The following is a 20,556-nucleotide window of genomic DNA, read 5'->3' as shown; positions in this document are numbered from 1 at the left end:
CATTCTGTGCTTTTTCTGTACTTTCGTTTAATGCGCGCTCAAACGGCGCAAACGACTAGGGCGAACGTTTTTTTTTTCTTTCCGTGTTCGGTCGGATCAGGAGCGGTCCAGGCAAAAGCGGCGCGGCTGAATTGTCAGAGCTCTTCCTGCCGTTTCCCGCCAGGTGAATATTTCAACGCCCCGGCCACCGCGACGCTGTCGAAGCGAGGCGTGGCGGGCCCGCAAACACACGAGTCTGCCTGCCGGTTGGAAATTGGCGGCAGGCGCGGCCAGGCCGCAGATGTCCTCCGCGACGGCGCGCGTTGCAGCTGCGCAAGCTGCGCTGACAGAAGCCGCACCAGCCTCGGCAGATGCGCACTATTGCGCGCGGCGTCGCCGCGACGCCGTTTGTCCGTATCTCTCATCGCTGTTCCACGCGCGCCGCGCCGCGCCTTCCCGGTGCGGGGAGGGATCGTGTATCGGTTCGAGACAGACGTGCAATAAAAGGGGAAAGCTTTCGGCCCGAGGTGCCGCGTTGTTTCTCTCTGTGGAGGACGACGAGGGCCGCGTTGTCGACTCGGCTCTGGAAAACTCTTATGACTGCGGCTCCAGTGGCACAGCGTCTCGAGTAATACGTTGGCTCCAGCGGCACGGAGGCTCCAGCGGCACAGTGGCTCCAGCGGCACAGTGGCTCCAGCGGCACAGTGGCTCCAGTGGCACAAATGCTTCATCGGCATAGTGGCTCCAGCGGCACAGAGGCTCCAGCGGCACAGTGACCCCAGCGGCATAGTGGCTCCAGTGGCACAGCGACTCCACCGGCACAGCGGCTGGCTGCTGAACTGATTAATTAACCTGGCCCAGCGGAGGCTGCCACCGCTGCTGCTGCTGCTTGAAACTCGGGCAAGGCGATGCAAAGGATAGGGCTGGCCAGCCGGACTCTGGTCTCAGGGCTCCGGGGAGTCAAGTACAAGGAAGAGAGACTTACGTTCTGAACTCGGCGCATGCTAATCAGGCAGGATGGCCAACTTGAGCGCGGACAGTTGGCAGCAGTGGTGCTGGCCGCGAAGACTCCCTGCGCAGTGCTGCGCTCGGTGACCGCACTAGCCGCAATACCTGGACGGAGTCGCCGCCGCGTCCACCAAGTCCTGTTGGTTCGCTGCCGGACGTGCAATGCCGCTTTTGAAGGCACCATCGTATCGCCGTAATCCACCGCGCGAACCCACTTTGCTAAAGAAGCAGAGGAAGACGAACTGACGTCGCGTGGGGCGAGGCATGGCGGCATCGCGAAGTACCGATGCATTATTTGAGTTGCGCAGCACTCAGCGGATAGCGTCCTGCCACCACACGCCCACACTGCCGCATGTGGATAACGCTGAAGCCCACACACTAGCGTCTGCTATCCCGGTGCCGATACTACTGGCTCGGTCACTTTGCCGTCGCTGATATGTCCCGCCTCGAGTTCAAGCCGAGACCAGCTTGCTTCAACAGATTTCCTCTCTAACACGCCTCCAAGCTACCAACCGTCCCAGGCACACACTAAATGTTTGTGTAAAATTTTGTACGTGCCACCTGCACGATTTTGTGCATGCGGGACTATTTGCATAATATTTTGCATGAAAATGCATAAATTCATGCGAATTTCTGCACAATTTTATGCAAAACGTCTGGCAGGTTTAAAATCGTGCATCACGACGTACAAAATTCTTCGTAAACATTAAGTGTGCAGCGACACACTTGCGCCACACCCACGCTCGCCTTCAGTGTCGTAATCACCCGAGCGGAATGTTTTAGTGGTGCCGCGACCCTTGTTTCCTGGCGAACGCGCATTTCATTTTTTTCTGCATGCGGAAAACTCGACTCTCAAACAAAGGCCATTTCCTCGAACCGTTCCATTGAGGCGTGGGAGGCGTAGTGCGCAGTGGCCCGAGGAAGAAATGGCGCGCTGCCGCGAGTACCGTTGCCCCGTGGCAGCCCCCGCACGCGAGCATCTCTGTCGCTGCCATCTGGGGGGGCTGGCTGCATAACACCGTGCCCGCGGTTTGGGCAGGGCAGTGTAGTAGCGGCCGAGTTGCTTCCTGCCTAATCGCGTTGCGTTTATCCGCTCAACCTGCGAGCGCGTCGATCGGGCAGCCGCCACGCCTCGGCGGACGCACTCTGAAGGAGCCGCCGCGCCAGCATGGAGGGCTGCTCTCGAGAACGAAACCAAGTTGAAGGCGGAGGGAGGGAGAGAGGGAGAAAAGGAAAATTGTTGACTTAGATGGAGTCACGGCGACCTTGACAACAGTGTACTCGGCGTTGTTTGCGCTCCCCATTCAACCCACTCTGCGCGGACTGATTTCAAATTCAGGCTTGGGATTGATTCTGGTCCAAGTTAAGCCGCGAGGCCGCGCGCTAATTCTTGTCCCGCCAATGCTTGATTTTAGCGACCTTATTCCAGAATGTCACAGTCACGGAGTTATCATTTCGTGCTTCACTGCCAATTTATGCCTTTGTCAAAAAGTTTGGGCCGGTCTTAATTTTAAAATTTAGCTAATTTTGAAACCAAGTATGAAATTTGATTTTTGTAACGCTATGGAAAATGTTGTCGAAATCCTCTGACTACTTTCGAAAGCAGCTGCAGCTTACCTTTAACGCCCACAGCCCACATAATCCCCTACCACCCGCAGCTCTTATCCTCCATTTGCTGTAAATGATTTTACTCTTGCGCTTTTATCCAAGCTCAAACGTGGCACACACAGCAGCACGTGGCTGTGACGCCTGCCGATGACGCTCTCAGGAGCGCAGGTGTTGCGGGGCGGCCGTAAACAAAGCATAATTATGTAGCGGCTTACAGGTAACGTCCAAAGCACGCCCAAAGCACCCTCTACGCCATGCGTGGACAAAGGCGACCCCGGCAAGGCCCGGCCAGTCCTCATCGCCGTATTCTGGCGCTTTTTACCCCAACGCACCATCCCTCGCCGCCGCCCCTCAGCCCCGATACGGCCGGGATAATTACTCCCTTCCTAATTGGGCCCCAATCCTTCTTCTTGCTGCTGGAATGCGTCTTGAGTAATGCTTTCTTATTATTAAAACAGACTGGCGTGGCTTGCAGGTCGCGGCCCTCCGCCTCGTGGAGTAGTGCCGACGAGGCATCCAGTTTGGCAGTGACATCCACAGAAGATCTCTAGACTGAGGCCGTGCACTGCCTGTTGTTCCCGAACGACGATAACCTGATGAATTGCAGTACCTCAGGACGTCTACGACGAGGAGTAACGCGTCTTGCTAATAAATTTGTTTCCAAGCAACTGATTTTCAGACGAAAAGGCCGAAGGCATCCGGTTATTTTCGTCAACGGCTGGACCAGTGCGTGAGGATCACGGTTTACGTGTGTTCACTCAATTCCAACACAGCGCCCTAAGAGTCGAGCCCATCTCGTCTGTATTTTCTGCGCACGGGTCATATAATCCAGCGCGTAATCCTGGTAAATGGCGAATCGGTGGCCAATGCGGTGGGAAGGCGAAACTTAACTCCAGCCCCTTTTCCAGCAGTGTGACTCACTCGCTTCCTTTAATTAATTCGCATCCCAGTAGATTAGGGCGGCGGTGCGGGTCGTACTACTTATCGCCTATAGAGCGTGCACGGCCACCTGGCGAGCCCCGGGGCCTGGCGGGGCGCTGGCAGGGCGTGGCAAGGCGTAGCAAGGCGTAGCAGGGTGGAGGCGTGGAGCCCTTCTTCGCCCTTTCAGCTTCTCGGAAGACGAGGCCGGGGCCCCACCTCATTACAAACCGCACTTATCGATTCCCTTATTGGAAACGGATTGAGCCCTGGACTGAAGGATTAGCACGCGGGCTTAGGCGCGCGCCCCGCGCCAGACCTCCCTTCCTTTTCGGCTTTTATCTGGCCGCCTCTAATTTGCGTTGAATTATGAACAAAGTAGTGTAGCGCTCCGCACCTTGCCGCGGAAATTGCCCGCCGCATTCTGTTTCTAGGCTTGGGTGGCGTATTTTTTTTTCTTTTTACCCCTTTTACGTTTCCTCCAAGTTATTTGTTCGTTAGTTTTTCTTTGGTTTCATTTTGCAGGGGAGTATTGGGCAATCGAATGCTGACTATGATGTCAGTCTACTTCCTCGGGAGATCGTTTCCTGATTACGTTTAAAGCCAAAGGAAAGGGCGTAGGAAAAAAATGTGTCAGGTGAACAACTTGAGTCGCGTAAGACTTCCGGCGGGCGGCTACCTTACTGCTTTAGGGCCCTCTTTTTTTGCGTGCGATGGAGGGTACGGGGTGGCGGCGGTAGGGTTCGCTCGGCAGTCCGGTCACGTCCCCTTGGCTCCCACCCCCTCGCCCTCACTCTCTCACGCTCTTGCCACTCTTTCCAAACAAACTAGCTCTCATTCACAAATTCGATTGCGGCATATAAGTTCTTGGAAAGCAGTGGTGCGGCGTGGGTGCCCCGTAATATTTATGGGGAATACGAGGAGTACAGGGGTGGCCGATGACTTCGGAGCTCTTGACCGCGGCTCGCTGCAAACTCATTGAAATGCTAATGCGTTACGCCCCCTTCCCCCTCTTTCCAGCCCCTCCCTCTCGAATCTTTCACTTTTGCGCTTGTTTCCGAAGTTCACTTTGTGCTTTTTATGTTAGGCACGGCTAACACTCTGCGACGCGTTTGAAGCTCTATATTCCCCATTCAAAAATAAAAGAGAGCTCTGCTTTCAAACTAAAAAAAATCCACAAAAGAAACCTAAATCAAAAATTATTCACACACTAATAACTATGTAGGTTTTTCTGCGCGCCAATGCACGAAATTAAACATGCACTTTGTAACGCACAAATTTGTGCGCAACAACGCAGGATTTTCTGCATACTTGCGCACGAAATCCTGCATGGTCGCGCACAAATTCGTGCGTTACGAAGTGCATGTGTTCTGTTTTCTTTCACTTTCCAATCAAATTTCAAATACACATACACACTCCTATCAAATGCATTATGTTGTCGATGCATTGCCCTCTGTGTCAGGAATCTGAGAGATGACAGTTGGCTCACGTGCCCAGCAGAGCGTCCACGTGAAATATATGGTGTCCGGCCCCTGTGCATCGTGGTGTCGCGTTGCTTTGCACGAAGAGACGGTTTGTCGCTCTGTTTCTCTCGCAACGCTTCGGGTGGACAGCGGAACTAGCCCCCGGAATCAGCCTGCATTGGATCTGAAGTGGAGCTGCGGGGGTCGCTCGGCCGGCAGCACGCTCGGCTTCGGCAGAGGCTCCCGGTTCTAGTTTATACAGTCGCGGTCGCTGAGTTTACGCGGGGGATTTTCAGGGGAATATTTTCCTCGCGTTTTCCTCGCTGTAATTAATCCTCTTGTCTTTTCCGCGGAAGCCGCCGCCCGTGTGCAATAATCCCCGCTGCAGCTGGTCTCGGTTGAGCACCCCCCCCCCCCCTCTGTCCCGTCCCCCACCTCGTAGCCGAGCGTCTGTCCAAATCCCTGGCGCAGGGTTCCCCCCTCATTTTTCAGTTACTTTAAATTCGTATTTTTTGCTAGGGGGATCGCTTCGAGGTGGTCGTGGGGCAGAGTCCGACCGGACCGGACGCTCTCCAAGCCGCGCGCGTTACCACAATTGGGGTGCGATCGATCTTCGTTATGATTGAGTGCAGTTTCAGTCTGACCCACTGGTCTGTATGGAGATCTGGAACTTAAAAAAACATCACAAAAAATCTTTGGACGTGTACTAGCTTTATCTAGTCTGATACTTCCGATTGCGGGTCGTGTCACTTCTCGGACGGGGGAACTGTCCAGTTTGAAACACACGTGGAGATCCACCATAAAAATTCTAGTGCTGCCGTGACCTGGCGCTTGCCCGGTCCATGCATAAATCACGGTGTTCATTCAGTGAATGGCAGCGAGGACGGGCGGTGCCAGAGTTTCTCGGACATCGAAGTGACAGGTTAGGAGATAAAATTTAACTGAATTTTTGTCTTTCTCTCTTCCCTTTAGGGTCAGTACGGGGAAGAAACAAACTCCCATGGGTAGGGGGAATATCAGGAGCCCCATTTTTAAACTGGATCACCTCATTATGAGACTTTGCAACACAGCTGGGCATGCAAAAACCGTAACTGAGCATTTCCGAGCATCAAAATGCAACACCAGTCTATCATATGGGCATACGATTTTTTCCCGTAGTGTCTGATTTTTCCCCGCGCTGACCCCACACTATTTTGGACTCCTTTAAAAGTTGCCCGAATAGAGGCAAATTTGGTATACAAACTCGTGTACAGAAACAGTTTCCTTCAAAATTTGGCGAGCAGAGGATGTCGAGGTCGAGCGAAACCTCCTTGTTGCAGCTTTTAGGGTGGTCGATTCTTTTCCGGCTCCCTCGAGCCTTGCCCTTGCCCCGTTTCTCCCCCGGCGAGGGGCTACTTTTTCCTGCAGCTTACTGCTCCTCGGCCGAGGAGAAAAAAATCAAAACAACCGGGAACAATTATGGCGTGGTCGAGCTGTTTTGCGTGCCGCCATCCGTGGAGCCTCTGACACGCATCCAGAACAAGGCACTTCCAAATTGGCCGAGGCATGCCGCAGCGCTTGAAGGGGGCCACCCTTGCGGCCCGAGAGCCCCCGGGGCCGTGCTGGGGGCCTTCCACTCGACGGGCCGCGAAACGCAATGTTAAAAAGGCTGTGATTGATGGAAACTGTAGCGTGGCGGTCTATCGGAAGGTGCACTGGCCCGCGGGCCCCAGCCGGACTCACCTAGATAAGCTGCCGAAAGGAATGGGAGGCTTAAATATGTAATCTACTCTGTCAAATGATCCAAAATTTAGATCGTTTTTCCGATTGTATGTCCTTAACTGTTGTCTCCCTGCCAATTGAATGACGAAAGCTAAAATTAATCACAAAATAACCGGAAAGTCAATGAGCATTACTGTTTTGTCTGTCCATGTCTCTTTCAGTTTTTAGGTGAAGCATGATTCAATGCTGGTTTCCTTCACTTCCAGCCGAAAGCAAGAGGACAAGAAATGTGTCCGGGAAGTTCTGGTGGGGTGTGTCTAAGAACGGCGGAGGTGCCTGATCCTAGCGCAAGCTGGTACACCCGAGCCAGCCTCCTCCTCACCTGCCGCTATATCATCATATGCGCCAGGCGCACAGCCTTCCTAATCGAGAACAAATGCTCGCTGACGCCTCTCTTGAATAGTTTACGTTAATTAAGGTTTCGTCATGAGATAAGGTGTCATTTGCTAAAAACGAGCGCCTTCCCGGCCGGCTCGTCCTCCCCGTTGTCGTCGGGCTGCAGCAGGTCGAGCGGAATATGACAGTGCTGATGCTTGCGCTCTAATCTGCAGCGCGTAATGGCCTTCTTTAGCGCGGCCAGCGTCGCTCATCAGGCCGCGTCAGGGCGCCGTCAGCCGCGGGGGCGGGGTGGCGCCGGGGTGGCACTGGGGTGGCGGGGCCAGGATTCCAGGAGACCTGCCAAGGCGGACACGACTCGAACCCTCGGAAGCTTGAGGAGACTCGTATGAAACGCATGATGGTTCCAGCTGATTCCTTGTCCGACTTGCAATCTATTGGTATCATCATGTGTCTGTTTCGAAGCCTATTGGAGGACCCTGGAAACGTCTCCTGGCCCTCTGCGACTCTTCGAGTCCTAGATCTGCTCTGCAAACTCAAGTGTGTGCCAGGTATGCACTTCTTGGTGCATGCCTGCAGGCACACACTTGCCGTCGCTTATGCATGCATACAAGCAAGGGCGGATTCTGAGATTTCGGTTGTTTCAGTTTTGCTGTGTGCCGCTTTCACTCCGGCGGTACGTATGAAAAACGACGCCGCCAAATTGATGCCCGTGTCCCGCGCAGCGCCAAGCAGCGCAAAGCAGCGCAAAGCCGGTCGCTCCATCTTGGGGGATGAGCAGGCCGACGCACTGGCGGACGTGCTTGGGGCGGACAAAACAGTGGTCGGGCTGTTCGGCTCGGGGGAGCGTCGCGGCGTCGCATCGCCGTGGGTCGGGCCGGCCGGGCCGGGAAAGAGAAGCGCCGTCCGTCCGTCCATCGCGGCCCCCAAGACGGCCATGCCATAAGCCCGGCATTAAAAGTCACTCGGCCGCGGCGCACGGCGTAGCTCCATCGCCGCCGATATGGCGGGGCGGGCGTGGATGGGTCGATCGTTACCGTGCGCGTGTGATGACGGAGACATGTCTCCTGCCCTGAGGCTGCGGGGGGACTCGGGGTGGCAGGGCTGGGCGCAGGCGGGAGCATGTCACACCGCAAAGCTGAGGCATGCCTCGCCCTGGCAGAGCCACGGCAGAGCCGATGGGCGCGGGCGGGCTGTGGGGCCATACCAGGAGCAGCGGGTGGGATGGGCCCCACCATGCCCCACCATGCCGCGGCAACAGGTCTGACAACGCGCCTCACAATGGGTCAGCCACAACAATGCTCCCCGCGCGACAATGGGACCGCTGCACCGTGCAATACTCAGCCTCCTCTATTTTCGCTGCATCGGGGACACGATGAGGCGCCCGCCGAGTGACGCACACATATGGCAGTGTCTCTCTTCCGCCCACTCGCAGACACTTCTCCCCTCTCGCTCTCTCTCACGGACAGCGCGTCCAGCCCCGTAATGAGAGCCGGCCAGCCAGGCGTGCAGCGAGCGCACCTAGCGCGGCTCGTTATTCGCAGCCAAACGAATTGGTGCAGCCGAGAACGCCCTTCGTCCTCCGGCCGTGTCGGCCGTGTCGTTATGACTCGCGATGACGCGCGAGTAGGCGAGTGGACGGAGTATTTTTCGGCGGGACAGCTTAGACCCCATTCGCGCGGCAAGGGCGCTCCACACGCTCTTTTCCCTTTTCCCGTTCGGTGGGGTGCGAGACGGAAATAAAAATACGGAACTCTTGACGGAAATGACGATGCTCAGGGAGCGACCTTCAGCCTTTGGGCTTCGGCCTTGGCCCGCTACATGGCGCAGCCTGCTGATCGTGTGGGCCGTGAACATGGAGGGTGCAGTGTCGTGGCGGCGCTGCGGTCGCTGCTGCGGTCGCGCGGACTAGTTCTAGTTGTGTTGTGCTTGCGAGGAGTGAGCCCAGTCACTGTTGTTTTCAGGCCCGCCACCGCTTTCGGCGCTTTGGCCGACATGACCTGACCTCTGCTGTTCTGTTGCAGTGCCCCCCGGCAAGCCCACCATCGTGGACTCGGCCGGCCACCGCGTGGAAGGCTCGACGCGGCCCTACGAGGAGGGCCAGTCGCTGGAGCTCACCTGCCTCGTCCACGGCGGTAAGAATTTTCACCACACCGATTCATGCATAAAAGATGCGGTCGGAAGCGGATCTGCGCGCTGCGGCGGTGCCTGTGCATCGCTTGGTGTGCTGCGGCCCTACAAGCACCGGCCAGGGACCGCACTCTCTGCAGCCACTCTGTGTTCTTGTGTTTCCGCGCGTGTGTGTTTGTCTGTGTAGGTGCGTGTAAGAAGAGGGGGCAGCACAGATTTCTGCTACGACTGACCCTCTGCCCGCCCACCCTCCCCGCGCACGCCGCGCACCCCAACAAGTTCATGTAGTGTGTATGCGATCTGGCCGTGTCATGAATGCAGGATGGGGTTGTGAATACAACACAGCCCACCCGGCCCGCCGATACAACGAACTAGAGGAGGGCTTCCATGTTTCGGCCGCCAGCGCGTCGGCCTCCATCGCTGGCGCCGGTGACGCTGTCCTGACCTAAGTGATTGGTTTCGCCGCGGGACACAGTTTGGCTATTATGACCGAATTAAATGAAAGCCTTGGGCCTCGTCTCGGCTCGTCTGGCGCGGAGAGCGCTCTCGTTGCCGCCCTCTGTCGGGCCCGAAATTGGCGCGCAGCAACGCGCAGCAGCGCGCCGTCGTCGTCGCCTCACTTTTTTCCGCCCCCTCTCCCGCCCCCCGCGCCTTGCCTCCCCCCCGCGTCAGCGAGCGGGCCCTTTAGCGAGCCCTTTGGCGGGCACCGTTTCAGAAGATGAGACCTGAAATGATGTGACTTTGCGTCACCTTCCTGAGGTACTGGATGGCCTCAGAAAATGAAAGGGCCGTGCCTCGCTGCCGCCATGCCGTCGCGCATGGCGCAGAGCTGCGCGTCGCTCCGCGCCCTTCCGGGAGGCTGCGCCTGTAGAATCCGGACTAGATAGCGATCGCCACTGCAGTGCCAAAAAAACCGCCAGCCTTGTTCGCCTTTATTAAGGGGCGGCGGGCCGCGGCGCCTTGGAGGTGATTTCCGCGCAAATGAAGGCCTGCGGACCCTGCGGCCGCCACGCCAGCGATGCCAGCGGCGCCAGCGGCCGGGACGGCGAACTGGTTTATTAAAATTTCTTGCGGCCTGCTGCACATCAAGTCACCCTCGCCCAGGCCGGCCGGCCTAACGACGACGGGGCGGCGCGTGCCTTCATGGCGAAAACACGGCCAACTTGGTGTGGTCCGAGTTCCTTCCTGATTTAATGAAGGCTTGAGGTGAGCAGGGTGCCGCCGTGCCGACCGCCTTTGAGCATATGTAGATAGGAATCCAATATCATTTTGTCAGCAGTAAAGAAGGGATCTACTAGGCACCGGGGCTATCTGCGGCCCCCATCTCCTGGCCAGCCGCCCCGCCCCGCCCCGCCTTACGACCTTGTTCGACAGGACATCGCCGGCCGTGCCAAAAGTTTTTCGGCCAAAGAGAGCGGCCCGCCTGGAGGTGAATGAAGCCCACAGCAAAGCCCGGCCTAACTTTGTTTAGCGCGGCCAGGGCGGCCAGGGCGGTCAGAGCGAGACCCGCACCGCAGTCTGAATTAAGTTTGTCGCCACGATTGGCCGATGGCACTGCGGCCCTATCGGTGTTGCTGTGGTGTCGCTTTGGGCTCCCGTCGGCCGCGGCGGGGCGAGGTGGGGCGGGGCGGGGCGGGGCGTGCTGCCTGCTTTAATTGCGAGCTCCCTGATTAGAGTGCAATATTGATTCGTCGTTGCGCGCTGCCAGCGTCGTGCAGGAATGCAGGAATGCAAGACCCGTCGAGGTGGACGCGACTCTCACGGACTCGCTTCGACCTCCCCGTTCCCTCGCGTTGAAATTGAATTAGACGGATGACGGGGCCGCCACTGGGTTGCGCTTCTAGGCGACCTGAACGCGGCCGGCACTGCGTTTCGCCCTCGGCTTCGCCCGAACAGGTCATCTGGCCGCTCCACTGTGCAACGAGGATAATTGTCGGGGCCAGGCGGGCGGCCCGCATGCTTCTGGCAGTGGCCGCTGCCGGGAAAAGAAATAAGCATAATAAAAAGCGACGGGCAGCGGGACGGGTGGACCGGGAGCGTTTACCAGTCGTGGAGCACGCATTACTTGCGGCTCTCGATGGCACTCGACGACCTCGCTCCGCCCCGGGCCGGGCCGGCCGGTCTGCACGCCGTCAAGCCCCGCACCTGTGGCGTCCGGGTCTCCTCGGCGTCCTCGGTACCCGGCGGCACGCGGCCCACACGGCAGCGCGGCGACGCGGCGACGTGGGCCGAGAGAGCTAATAACAGCCACCGCACAAGGAACGCAGCGAGCAATTTAAAAACAGGAAAGAGGAGTGTGAAAAAAAAAGTGAAAAGAGGAAATGTTGGCATGGAGAGAGAGGATAGGCCGTCGGTGTTTTGTTGCTCCAACCACCATACGCAAGCGGCGGCGGCAGGCACTGCAGGCACGTAGCATGGAGGCCCAAAATTTGTCCGTGTTGTTGCGATCACCTCCGCTGCTGGGGGTCCCTCCCAGTCCTTTCTCGGGCAATACATCACCGCGCGCGTCGCGGCGCGTCGCGGCACGTGACCCCTGGCTCCGGGCCCGGCGGCCAGCACGACGCAGCACGGCAAAACATTTTTCGGGTCGTTTGTGCGTGGAGAAGCGTTTTACGGCCTCGCCGAGTCGTTTTTGTTGTTGTTGTTTGCTCAGTGATGGTAGCAATTCGTACAGTTTAAAGCGTGTGAGCGGGTAGACGGTTTGAACGTGGCGTGGGCCTTTGAGTGAGTGCGAAGCATCATCATTTGAGGCCTCTTTGTGCCGCCCGCTTCTCAGGCGCAGCCTGTTTACGCCAAGCACACACTGAAACAGGTACACTGGCGTGTGCCGGGAACGCAGAACACAGCACGTTGCGGGACGCTTCACTCTGCTTGCAGGCAGGCGCTGCTGGCGCGTCAGGGGAAAAACGACTCAATTCAACACGGGCAGCAGCAGGAACTAGTCTCGTCGCAATATTTAGATAGGCGTCGCCGCTGACCATCCATCCGTTCATTCATCCACTCATTCATTCCAAGACGAATCGTTACGGCGGGGCCTCGGCTGGGCTGGCCCTGCCCCGGACCCGCATGTCTCGGCGCGCCGCGGCGCCCAGCTGGGCGGCCCCGCGGACTGCATGCAGGCCCCACCACTGGGCTGCAGGGCCCCACCAGGCCCCACCAGGCCCACCAGAAACAATCGGAAACAGGAACGGCAATTTATTAACCGCGCGTCGCTGCGGCCTGCGGCTTTTCAGTGCCCTTTCGTCTTTGATTATTCCTCACACTGTGTGTGTTTATGCCGTGGACCCAGTCTATAAATAAGGAAGGGAGGGGGAATAATAAAGGAAGGACATGAAAGCGACTCGCCAACATACGGCCAGCTGCAGCGGCGCCTGGGCGACACGTCCGCCGTGCTGCGCTCGCCGTGGTGCAGCGCGGCCGCCACGTGCCAGACATTCGGTATTCGCTGCCGATACACTGTCGGCCCGTATCGGCCGCCCCATCGCCCTGCACGTTACACTACGCCGGGACGCCTCGCTGCTGTGCCCGGCTGTGCCCTGCCGACCGACGCAGTGACAGACAGGACGCCGGGACAATCTGGACGGACAGCGAGGCAATAAAGATTTATTGGGCGCCTCGCAGCGCTGCCGCTACGCGCTGCTGCATGTCTCCGTTGCCCGGCAGCGCGCGCCGGGATGGCACAGCGCTGCACTGAGCGCCGGAACGCGTGTCTTGTCGTCGTTGCGCGCCGTCTAGATAAAAGAATGTCGCGCGCTTTATTGACTTATTTTCGCGCGTCGCTCCGCCTTGTGTTTACATTCCGCGTGTGGAGCCACCTCGCGCTGACGCGCCGACGCGCTGACTCCGTGGCGTTTTTATTGGCGCGGCCCGCGACACCGCCTCGCTGTGCCTCGCTGTGCCTCGCTGCCAGCGGCCTACAGTATTCAGTGCCGAAACGAGTGGACGGACAGAATGCCTCCTGTCTTCGCGCTCGCTTTTCATGTCCCGTCCCGTTACTGTTTTCTTTGTCTTCCCTCTGTATAATTTATTTGGCTGTCGCTCTCTTCTATTTCCCCCCCCCAAAATTTGCGCCGATTTGCAGCACTCTGTGTTCTAATGGACGTCTCGCGGTGGAATCCCCGCTCTGATGATTATTCCCTGTCACTGGCCGTGCGGCGCGCCATCGAAGGGAGTAGCTAATTTCATTTACTCGGCGCGCGTTGAGCGCTCATTCTTCCCGCGCTGCGTCTGTGGCTGGCTGTGTGCACAGTGTAACCAGTTGGGCGACACGACTCGGGGCACATTCGGCGCTCGGCGGTACTCTAATGGGTCTCGAATCAAACACGGCTTGTCACGTACCCATGAGCTCCTCTCTCGACGGGCAATCCGAGGGTATCATGGCGGGTTCGATTGGAGCCCCGTTTGAGGGCCGCAGCCCAGAGTCGCACAGTGGGCCAGAAGACCGGTGGAGGCGGCCAAAACCAAAGATCGTCAACGGGTGGATCGCGATGGATCGTGCTCCCGAATGTCGGTTCGGGTCGGTTCCGAACCAAACCGAAGCGCCGGTTTTGGCCCAAACCGTTGACCAGCTTCGAGTCCCGGCGGCGCTATAATTTTTTTTCGCGATTTCAGAGCTGCAACCGCAACTAACATTTCACGGCACACATAAATACCGTGGAGATTCCTTTTCAAGAACCTGAAGGGTACCAGAGACCGACAAAAATGCAGGCTTCTGCCGGGACTCGAAGCTGGGCCAGTCGCCGGCCGGGCCCACGCCCGCCAGGCTTGGGTCGGGACCGACCCGGGCCGACGTTGGCGAGCACGATCCAACGCGATCCACCCGTTGACGATCTTTGGCCAAAACTCTAGAGACGTTTCGAGCTCCTGAGTCGCTAAATGAGACTCGAACCAAAAGTGTGACCCCACCAATGGATTCCTCGTTCGCAGAGCAATCCATCGGTGGGCGGTCACACGTTCGGTTCTAGTCCTATTTAGCGACTCTGGAGCTCAAAACGCGTCTAGAGTTTCAGCCGCCTCCACCGGTCTTCTGGCCCACTGTGAATCGCGTCCGCCTGTCCGCCGAGCCCCTGGCCCACTCCGCGCATTGCCCGCTTCGCCTGCTTTGCCGCCACACCGTGTAATTTGTCCCTGATGTATAAGACGGCCGCCGCGATTTGCATTCTCGTGTGTTGTCCCTCCAAAAACGACGAGGAGGAAAAAACCGTGGCGGCGCTGCCGGTGCGCTGCCGGTGCGGTGCCGCTTCTTCGGGCCTTGTCGCGCGGGAAAAGGATTCTGCCTCCTCGGGCCTCCGCAAAAAAGATTTCCTAGTGGTCGGAGAAATTTTGTTTTCTGTTGGTTTCTGAAACTTTTTAGGGGGAAAAAATCATTTGATTGTCAAGTTGTTAAATCCTAGAAAAGAGGCATGAGGGCTGTCGTTTTTTTCCCCTCTTTTTTTTTCAGACAACCCACGAAGTTAGAATATTATTTTTCACACGCTCCCCGCAGAGGAGAGAAAGAGAACAAAGTTTTCTTCGGGACAACTTGAGGTGCGTCGCGCGGCGTGGCTCCAAACTCGGCGTGATTATCATGTGGCACCCACGCGGCCGCAGCCCGGCCAGCCCGGCCAGCCGAGCGAAGCGCCCACGGCTGCATTATTAGTCAATCATGTTATCTATACATCTGGGCGGAGCAGCAGAGCGGGCCGGACTGGACAGCAGGCGCCTCGCTCAGGCTGCTGACCGCGCATACGTTATGTCTCAATCACCTGCTGAGGCGTTCTCGCACCTCTCTCTCTCTCTCTCCCTCTCTCTCCCTCTCTCTCTCTCTCTCTCCCTCTCTCTCTCTCTCTCTCTCTCTCTCTCTCTCCCCGGGTGGAAGGACTGCAGTTCATACTAATTCCCAACTACAGTCTTAAACTGTAGTGCCTAAACTGTAGTGAATAATGCAAACGAATGCATTATGAAAATACAGATCGCCATGTAGACTGGAAAGTAGACAAAAACATACGTGAACTATTATCAAAGCATGTTTCGACTGCAGTTTAGAAGTAGCATTCTAAGCGGTATCGAGTCTGCAATCGTAATGCATTTTCGAATGTACATTTAAAGTGCTCATCGACTGAAGTAATAATTGTATTTTTATTCTAGTAGTTTGCGCTTCAGGTTTTCTTTTCGCCATGCGTGTCGCACGATGAGTCGAACGGGGGGGTTTATACTCTTACAAGGCATACCTGTTAAGTTAGACGCGAAGTGTCATCAGAATTTCAGACTATAAGCTGTTCGTCCAGGGGTTTTTGTCCTTGATCGGGGAAAGAAAAATTTTAGGTTCGGCAAGGCAGCATTGGGTTTTAGCGGAGAAAACGAAAATTTTTTCCCGGCAAGTGCATTTTATGTGTAGCTCAACTGAAAAAAAGCTGTAGTTCTCTAAACCCGTCGTTGCGGCGGGGGGCCCTTTGTCATGTGGTCGGGGCATCGCACACTCGCCCCCAGGGGCGCTCACCAGCGCAGTGGATAACACAACAACTCCACAACAAAAAAGATCCAGGATCGAATCTCAACACTGACTTACCCTTTCACAATTCCAAGCTACAAAACCCATCCCATGAGGGGAAAGGGGGGCAAGGAGAGGGGCCGGAGGAGAGAAAAAGAGACGGAATGTCAAAAAAAAATTGATTTTTGAGCTTTGCATTGTTCAGTACATTTATGATTGTAATGGGGGTTGTAGTTTAAATACGTTTTGGAGCTGTTTTTTAAAAGAACGATGTCAACTAGATTCAAAACTGCAGAAAAACTGCAAATGTCCGAAAAAACTACCATTTTCCCAGTACATGAACTGCAGTTGAACTGTAGTTAACTATAGTTTAACTGTAGTTTGAGCATTTTAAAGGCATTTGGGAAATGCAGCTGGACTGCATTGAACTAACTGCAGTCCAAGTACTATTAGTTAACATTTTTAAAAATTTCTTGTGATCTAGATTAACTTTTCCATGCACAAATAACAACAAAAGTCTTACAGTTTAAGTTGTAACACCTCATTTTCGAAATGTAAACGAAAGTACAGTCCTTTCCACCCCGGGGCTCTCGCCCCCCTCCCCTCTCTCTCTCTCTCTCTCTCGCTCTCTCTCTCTCTCTCCCCCCTCCTCTCTCTCTCTCTCCCCCGCTCTCTCTCTCTCTCTCTCTCCCCTCTCCCCCTTCTCCTCTCCTTTTCGTTTTAGCTCCTTTACTGTTGATCAAATATTTATCTCGCACCGCGTTATTTTTACTGCACCGAAGTCTGCTTCTAATCTGAGCTTTTGCAGTCGGGTCGCACCTGTCGCGCGGGGACTGCCCACGCCCACGCTTCTTCGGTGACAGTGTGAACGGACAGGTCCCCACACTGTAAAATCAAACGTGGAGAACTCCCTACTTGAAATGCAGAGGTGTGGACTTTGCAGTTTTGCAGTCTCCACACATGGAAGTGCAGAGTTTGCAGCCTCCACATTTTGCACCATGCTGAGGGATAGGGATTCTGAGAGCTACACCACTCTTGAAGTGTGGAGACGGTAATCTTTGCACTTCCAAGTGTGGAGACCTACTCCTCACCTGGAAGTCTGGAGTTGTCCACGTTTGGTTTTACAGCGCAGTTATGCCCCCCTCCCTCTACCCCCGCCGGGCAAGCTTTCCCCGCGGAGCTCTGACATTTCACTGTAAAACATTCCGTACTTTTGTACGGAATTGGTACAGAAAAATATAGTACGGAGGTACGGAGAAAAGTACGGAACGTTCCGTACTTGCCGCATATGAACCCATGTAAATGGGTACGGAAAAAAGTACGGAACGTTCCGTAGTTGGCAAGCATGGACGGTCCAGGCAAATTATTGACCAGACATGTTCCGTACTTTTTCCGTACTTTTTTCTCACAGTGTTTTCTGAAGGCTGAAATTGTTTTTTGGCCGGTGCTATGATGAAGGCTGTATCGCGCCCCACGCCTAATGTAATTACCCGGGGCCCTGCTCTCAACACCTCGCTGGCTGTGCTGGCTGTCGCCCCGATAGCTCCAGATTAGAGGATGCTTTACTGCCTGTCCGTCCCGACTCCGTCCCGACAGTCTCCCCGGCGGAGTGGACCGAAGGATGAAGGCGGCAACTTCCGCGCCAGGGGCCCTGCGCGCCCCGCATAGTTTCCAAGTGGGCGTTAGGAAGCCGCTCGGCGTCCAGCAACGCTAGGCCGCGGCTGGCGCGGCCGCAGTGGACATGTCCTACGGGAGCATCGGCACGGCGGGCGGCATTCAATCCGGCCAATGAAACCATAATGGGCCGTGGGCCCTCCTGGGGTGGCGACCTGGCGGGGCGGGCCGGCGGCGTTCGGCAGCAAGCCAAATTGGAGTGATTAGAAGATGCGCATCGCCAGGGCCGCGCTGGTTGTCTGCTGGGTTCCTCGGGTCGGGAACCCGAGTGAGGACACCGGCCCCTCAGTCTTTAGGCCTGTGTGCGGCCTGCGGTCTGAGTCTGCGTACCAGGGGGAAAGGGGAAAGAGGGGGGGGGGGGGGAATGCTTGATAGCGCGTGGCTGCCCGACTCCATCGCCGTGCGGAGTGCTAATGACAACGAGACGACTGTGACCTTGCATCGCCTTGCATTGTCTAGCGTATCGCGGCCACCCATTGTCAGCCTGCCTTAAAACAATGACTCGTCGACCGCGGCCCGACGGCTGGTCTAGGGGCTGGACTAGGGGCTGGTCTAAGGGGCTAGTCTAGGGGGTGGTCTAGGGGCTGCCCTAGGGGGTGGTGGGCTCCTTGGAGGTCGTAGAAAAATATAACAGCGGGAAGGACGTCGGACGAATTTCGGCAGGTCGGACAAAAAGAGGTCGTACAAACCATGTACTCCGATTCCGGTCTCTTGCTCAAAAAACAGTGGGCTCGGCCACCGTGTTGAGCGTCTCACCAATAGAATGATCAGTCGTTTTTGAGGGGGCAGAGTGCTCTCCTCCACAGGGGCCTTGGCACTTTGCTGTGGCGTGGCTCAATGGGGCAGCAAACTGCCGATCGGTATCCCCCCCCCCTTTCCAATAACTGCAGCGCCGCCTTGGCCCGTCTTGTCGCCGCCCTTTGTTTGGCCGCCGCGTGCCTGCCCGCCCCGCGGCCCTGCAGCCTCAATTTATGGATTCTTGTAGGAATTAGTTTGCTGGCGTTGCCGGCCCTGTTAGGTCTGGATGACCTTTATTCATTACTAGCCAGCCATCCAGCAGGGACCCCCGGATTAAGTTATGTGGGTGTGATTTGGCCGGGGCGTGCATGCGTGGGTTGAAGCGGACCAATTGATTCCAGACTGGCCCTACGCCTGGCCGGCCTCTCTCTGTTCTTTTCAACCGATGCTTTTCGTCGACGAGGTGCTTCTGGTTGGCGGAGTTCTCCTCGTCGACAGGGTGCTGCTCCCCCACCCCCTGTTCCGGGTGCGCAGGTCCTGCGGCGGCACTCCGAGGAAGTCCCTGCTGGTGTAGCGCGCCGGGACCCGGGCAGGACTTTCCCTCCGTAAATGGAAAGTCATGTCTTGATGCATTATTCGCACCATAAAGCAGCCCGGCGAGGGGCCGCGGGGGGGGGGCGGCGGGGGGCGGCGGGGCCTCTGGGGCCTCGAGCGGCACTTGGGCAGCCACGCTGGGGGCGAAGTGGCCGCGCTGGTCGTGCTGGTGCGGTTTTTAGAGTTCGATTTCCAGTTTACGGTCTCCCCGGCGCGCGGTGGTGCGGTGCACAGCGGTGCACGGTGCAGTCGTTGCACCTGCGGGCTGCGGGAAGTTCCTCCCCCAGCTGGCGGCACGGCGAGCGGGTCCCACACCGACGCTCCCCACCGCGTGGCGGCATTGAGCGCGGAGGGGTTTTCTTGCATCAACCTAATGACCTTGTTCTTCTCCAGGTCGGCCCGTGCCCACGCTGTCCTGGTGGCGCGGCTCGCAGCTGCTGGAGTCCATGGACACGACGGCGGAGCTGGCGCCGTTCGGGGCGTCCGGGCCGCGGTCCAGGAAGCTGCGCATCGCCAGCCTGTCGCGCCGCCACCTGCACGAGGCGCTGCACTGCCAGGCCGCCAACAACAACCAGTCGCGGCCCGTCTCCACCTCCGTGGCCGTGGACATGCGACGTGAGTACCGCCTCCACTACGGGCTGCCGTCTTAGCGCCCAGTCCGCCCAGGCCCCAATTTCAAGTCGGAACAGCGTGACGCGGCGGCCGGAAAACCGTTTTCGGTCCTGAAAGCCGGTTGTGATTACCCTTCATCTGGATTTCTGTGGGGCCGCGCCAAGGCTACGCCAAGGCTTCGCGGAGGTTTCCATCAGCTCGGTCTATTGGCGTTGGCGTGGGCGGGGCGCGGGACCGCGCGGACCCGGAGAAGCGAAGCGGACCCTCCGCCGCGGTCACGCCATCGAAGGGAAACGTGGCAGCGCGCGGGCTGCAGCAGCCAACTGCAAACATCTCGGCAATCGGGCGACCGAGGACGCCGAGGACGCCGTCGATGCAGCGGCGCACGGCACCGGGCGGCTTAGACGCGCCGCGCCGAAAGGCCGAGAGGGACAAGCAGGCAAGGCAGGGGAAAATAGTGGGAAATGCGGTCGTTTCCGGGGCGCGGCCGAACGCGGCGCGAGCGCGGCAATAGAGCGGCCCGAAGATTGACTTGGTGCGGACAGCGGCCGAGGAATGAAATGGGCGGGCGGGGCGGGGCGGGGCGGGGCAATCTCTCGGCGGTGACCCGGAGACGCGAAAGAAAAGAAAGAAAGGGGAAAAAACCGCTGATGGATTAGCAAAGGCTCTTCGGCCGCGCCATTTCATGTGATTTTTTTCCCTCGTCCTTTTTAGACCTTTATTTTGCCGTCTTGGTGACCGCGCGCGTGGTGTGAAATCAGTCGGGACTAGGAAGCAGGGACTTGCCGTGATTCAATAATCCAGGAGGAGTGGGAAAATGACTGCCGTTTGATTTGTAGGCGGGTTTCTTTGATTTATAACGGAGAGGCGTGGGTCGTGGTGGAGCCGGCGGCGATGCGGTGGCCGTGTCTTCAGCCTGCCTGGTCACACACTATTTTGGGAACGTTTTGTTCGACCACTTTGGGACTAAAGCATCTGCACACTGTAAACATTGATTTCGCCCGACTTTGCCTCCGCACCGCCGAGAGATGGTACTTTTACCGCTTTTGTCTCGAGCCGTCCCGGACCCCTGAGTGGGCGAAGCTAGAAAGCTCGAAATAGTTTCAGGACTGGCTCGGACCTGTCCTGTCCCGTTCCGAGAAAGCCCGAGTCGCCGCTACCGACTCGGAGCTGTCCCGCCGCGCGCCTCGCACATGCCAACGCCGTGCTGCAGCATGCTGAGGGGTGGGCGGTGGGCGGTGGGTGGCCGCTTCAGTGGAAAGTGAC

The 20,556-nt window shown here is 57.3% G+C and overlaps 1 protein-coding gene across 1 annotated transcript in view; it reads left to right on the top strand.

The window, feature by feature from the left end:
* LOC117650827 (nephrin-like) overlaps positions 1–20,556 on the top strand; it is a 221,227-nt gene that overhangs the window by 149,885 nt on the left and 50,786 nt on the right. Inside the window, exons 6-7 of the mRNA XM_034394430.1 lie at positions 9,098–9,208; positions 19,072–19,293. Of these exons, the coding sequence (XP_034250321.1) occupies positions 9,098–9,208; positions 19,072–19,293 (333 nt within the window). The remainder of the gene's footprint in view (positions 1–9,097; positions 9,209–19,071; positions 19,294–20,556) is intronic.

The sequence above is a fragment of the Thrips palmi genome, unplaced genomic scaffold (genome assembly GCF_012932325.1).
Source record: "Thrips palmi isolate BJ-2018 unplaced genomic scaffold, TpBJ-2018v1 HiC_scaffold_5, whole genome shotgun sequence".
NCBI classification, from domain to species: domain Eukaryota; kingdom Metazoa; phylum Arthropoda; class Insecta; order Thysanoptera; family Thripidae; genus Thrips; species Thrips palmi.
Note: the sequence above shows the minus strand (reverse complement) of the source record. Positions and strands in the feature narration are given on the sequence as shown.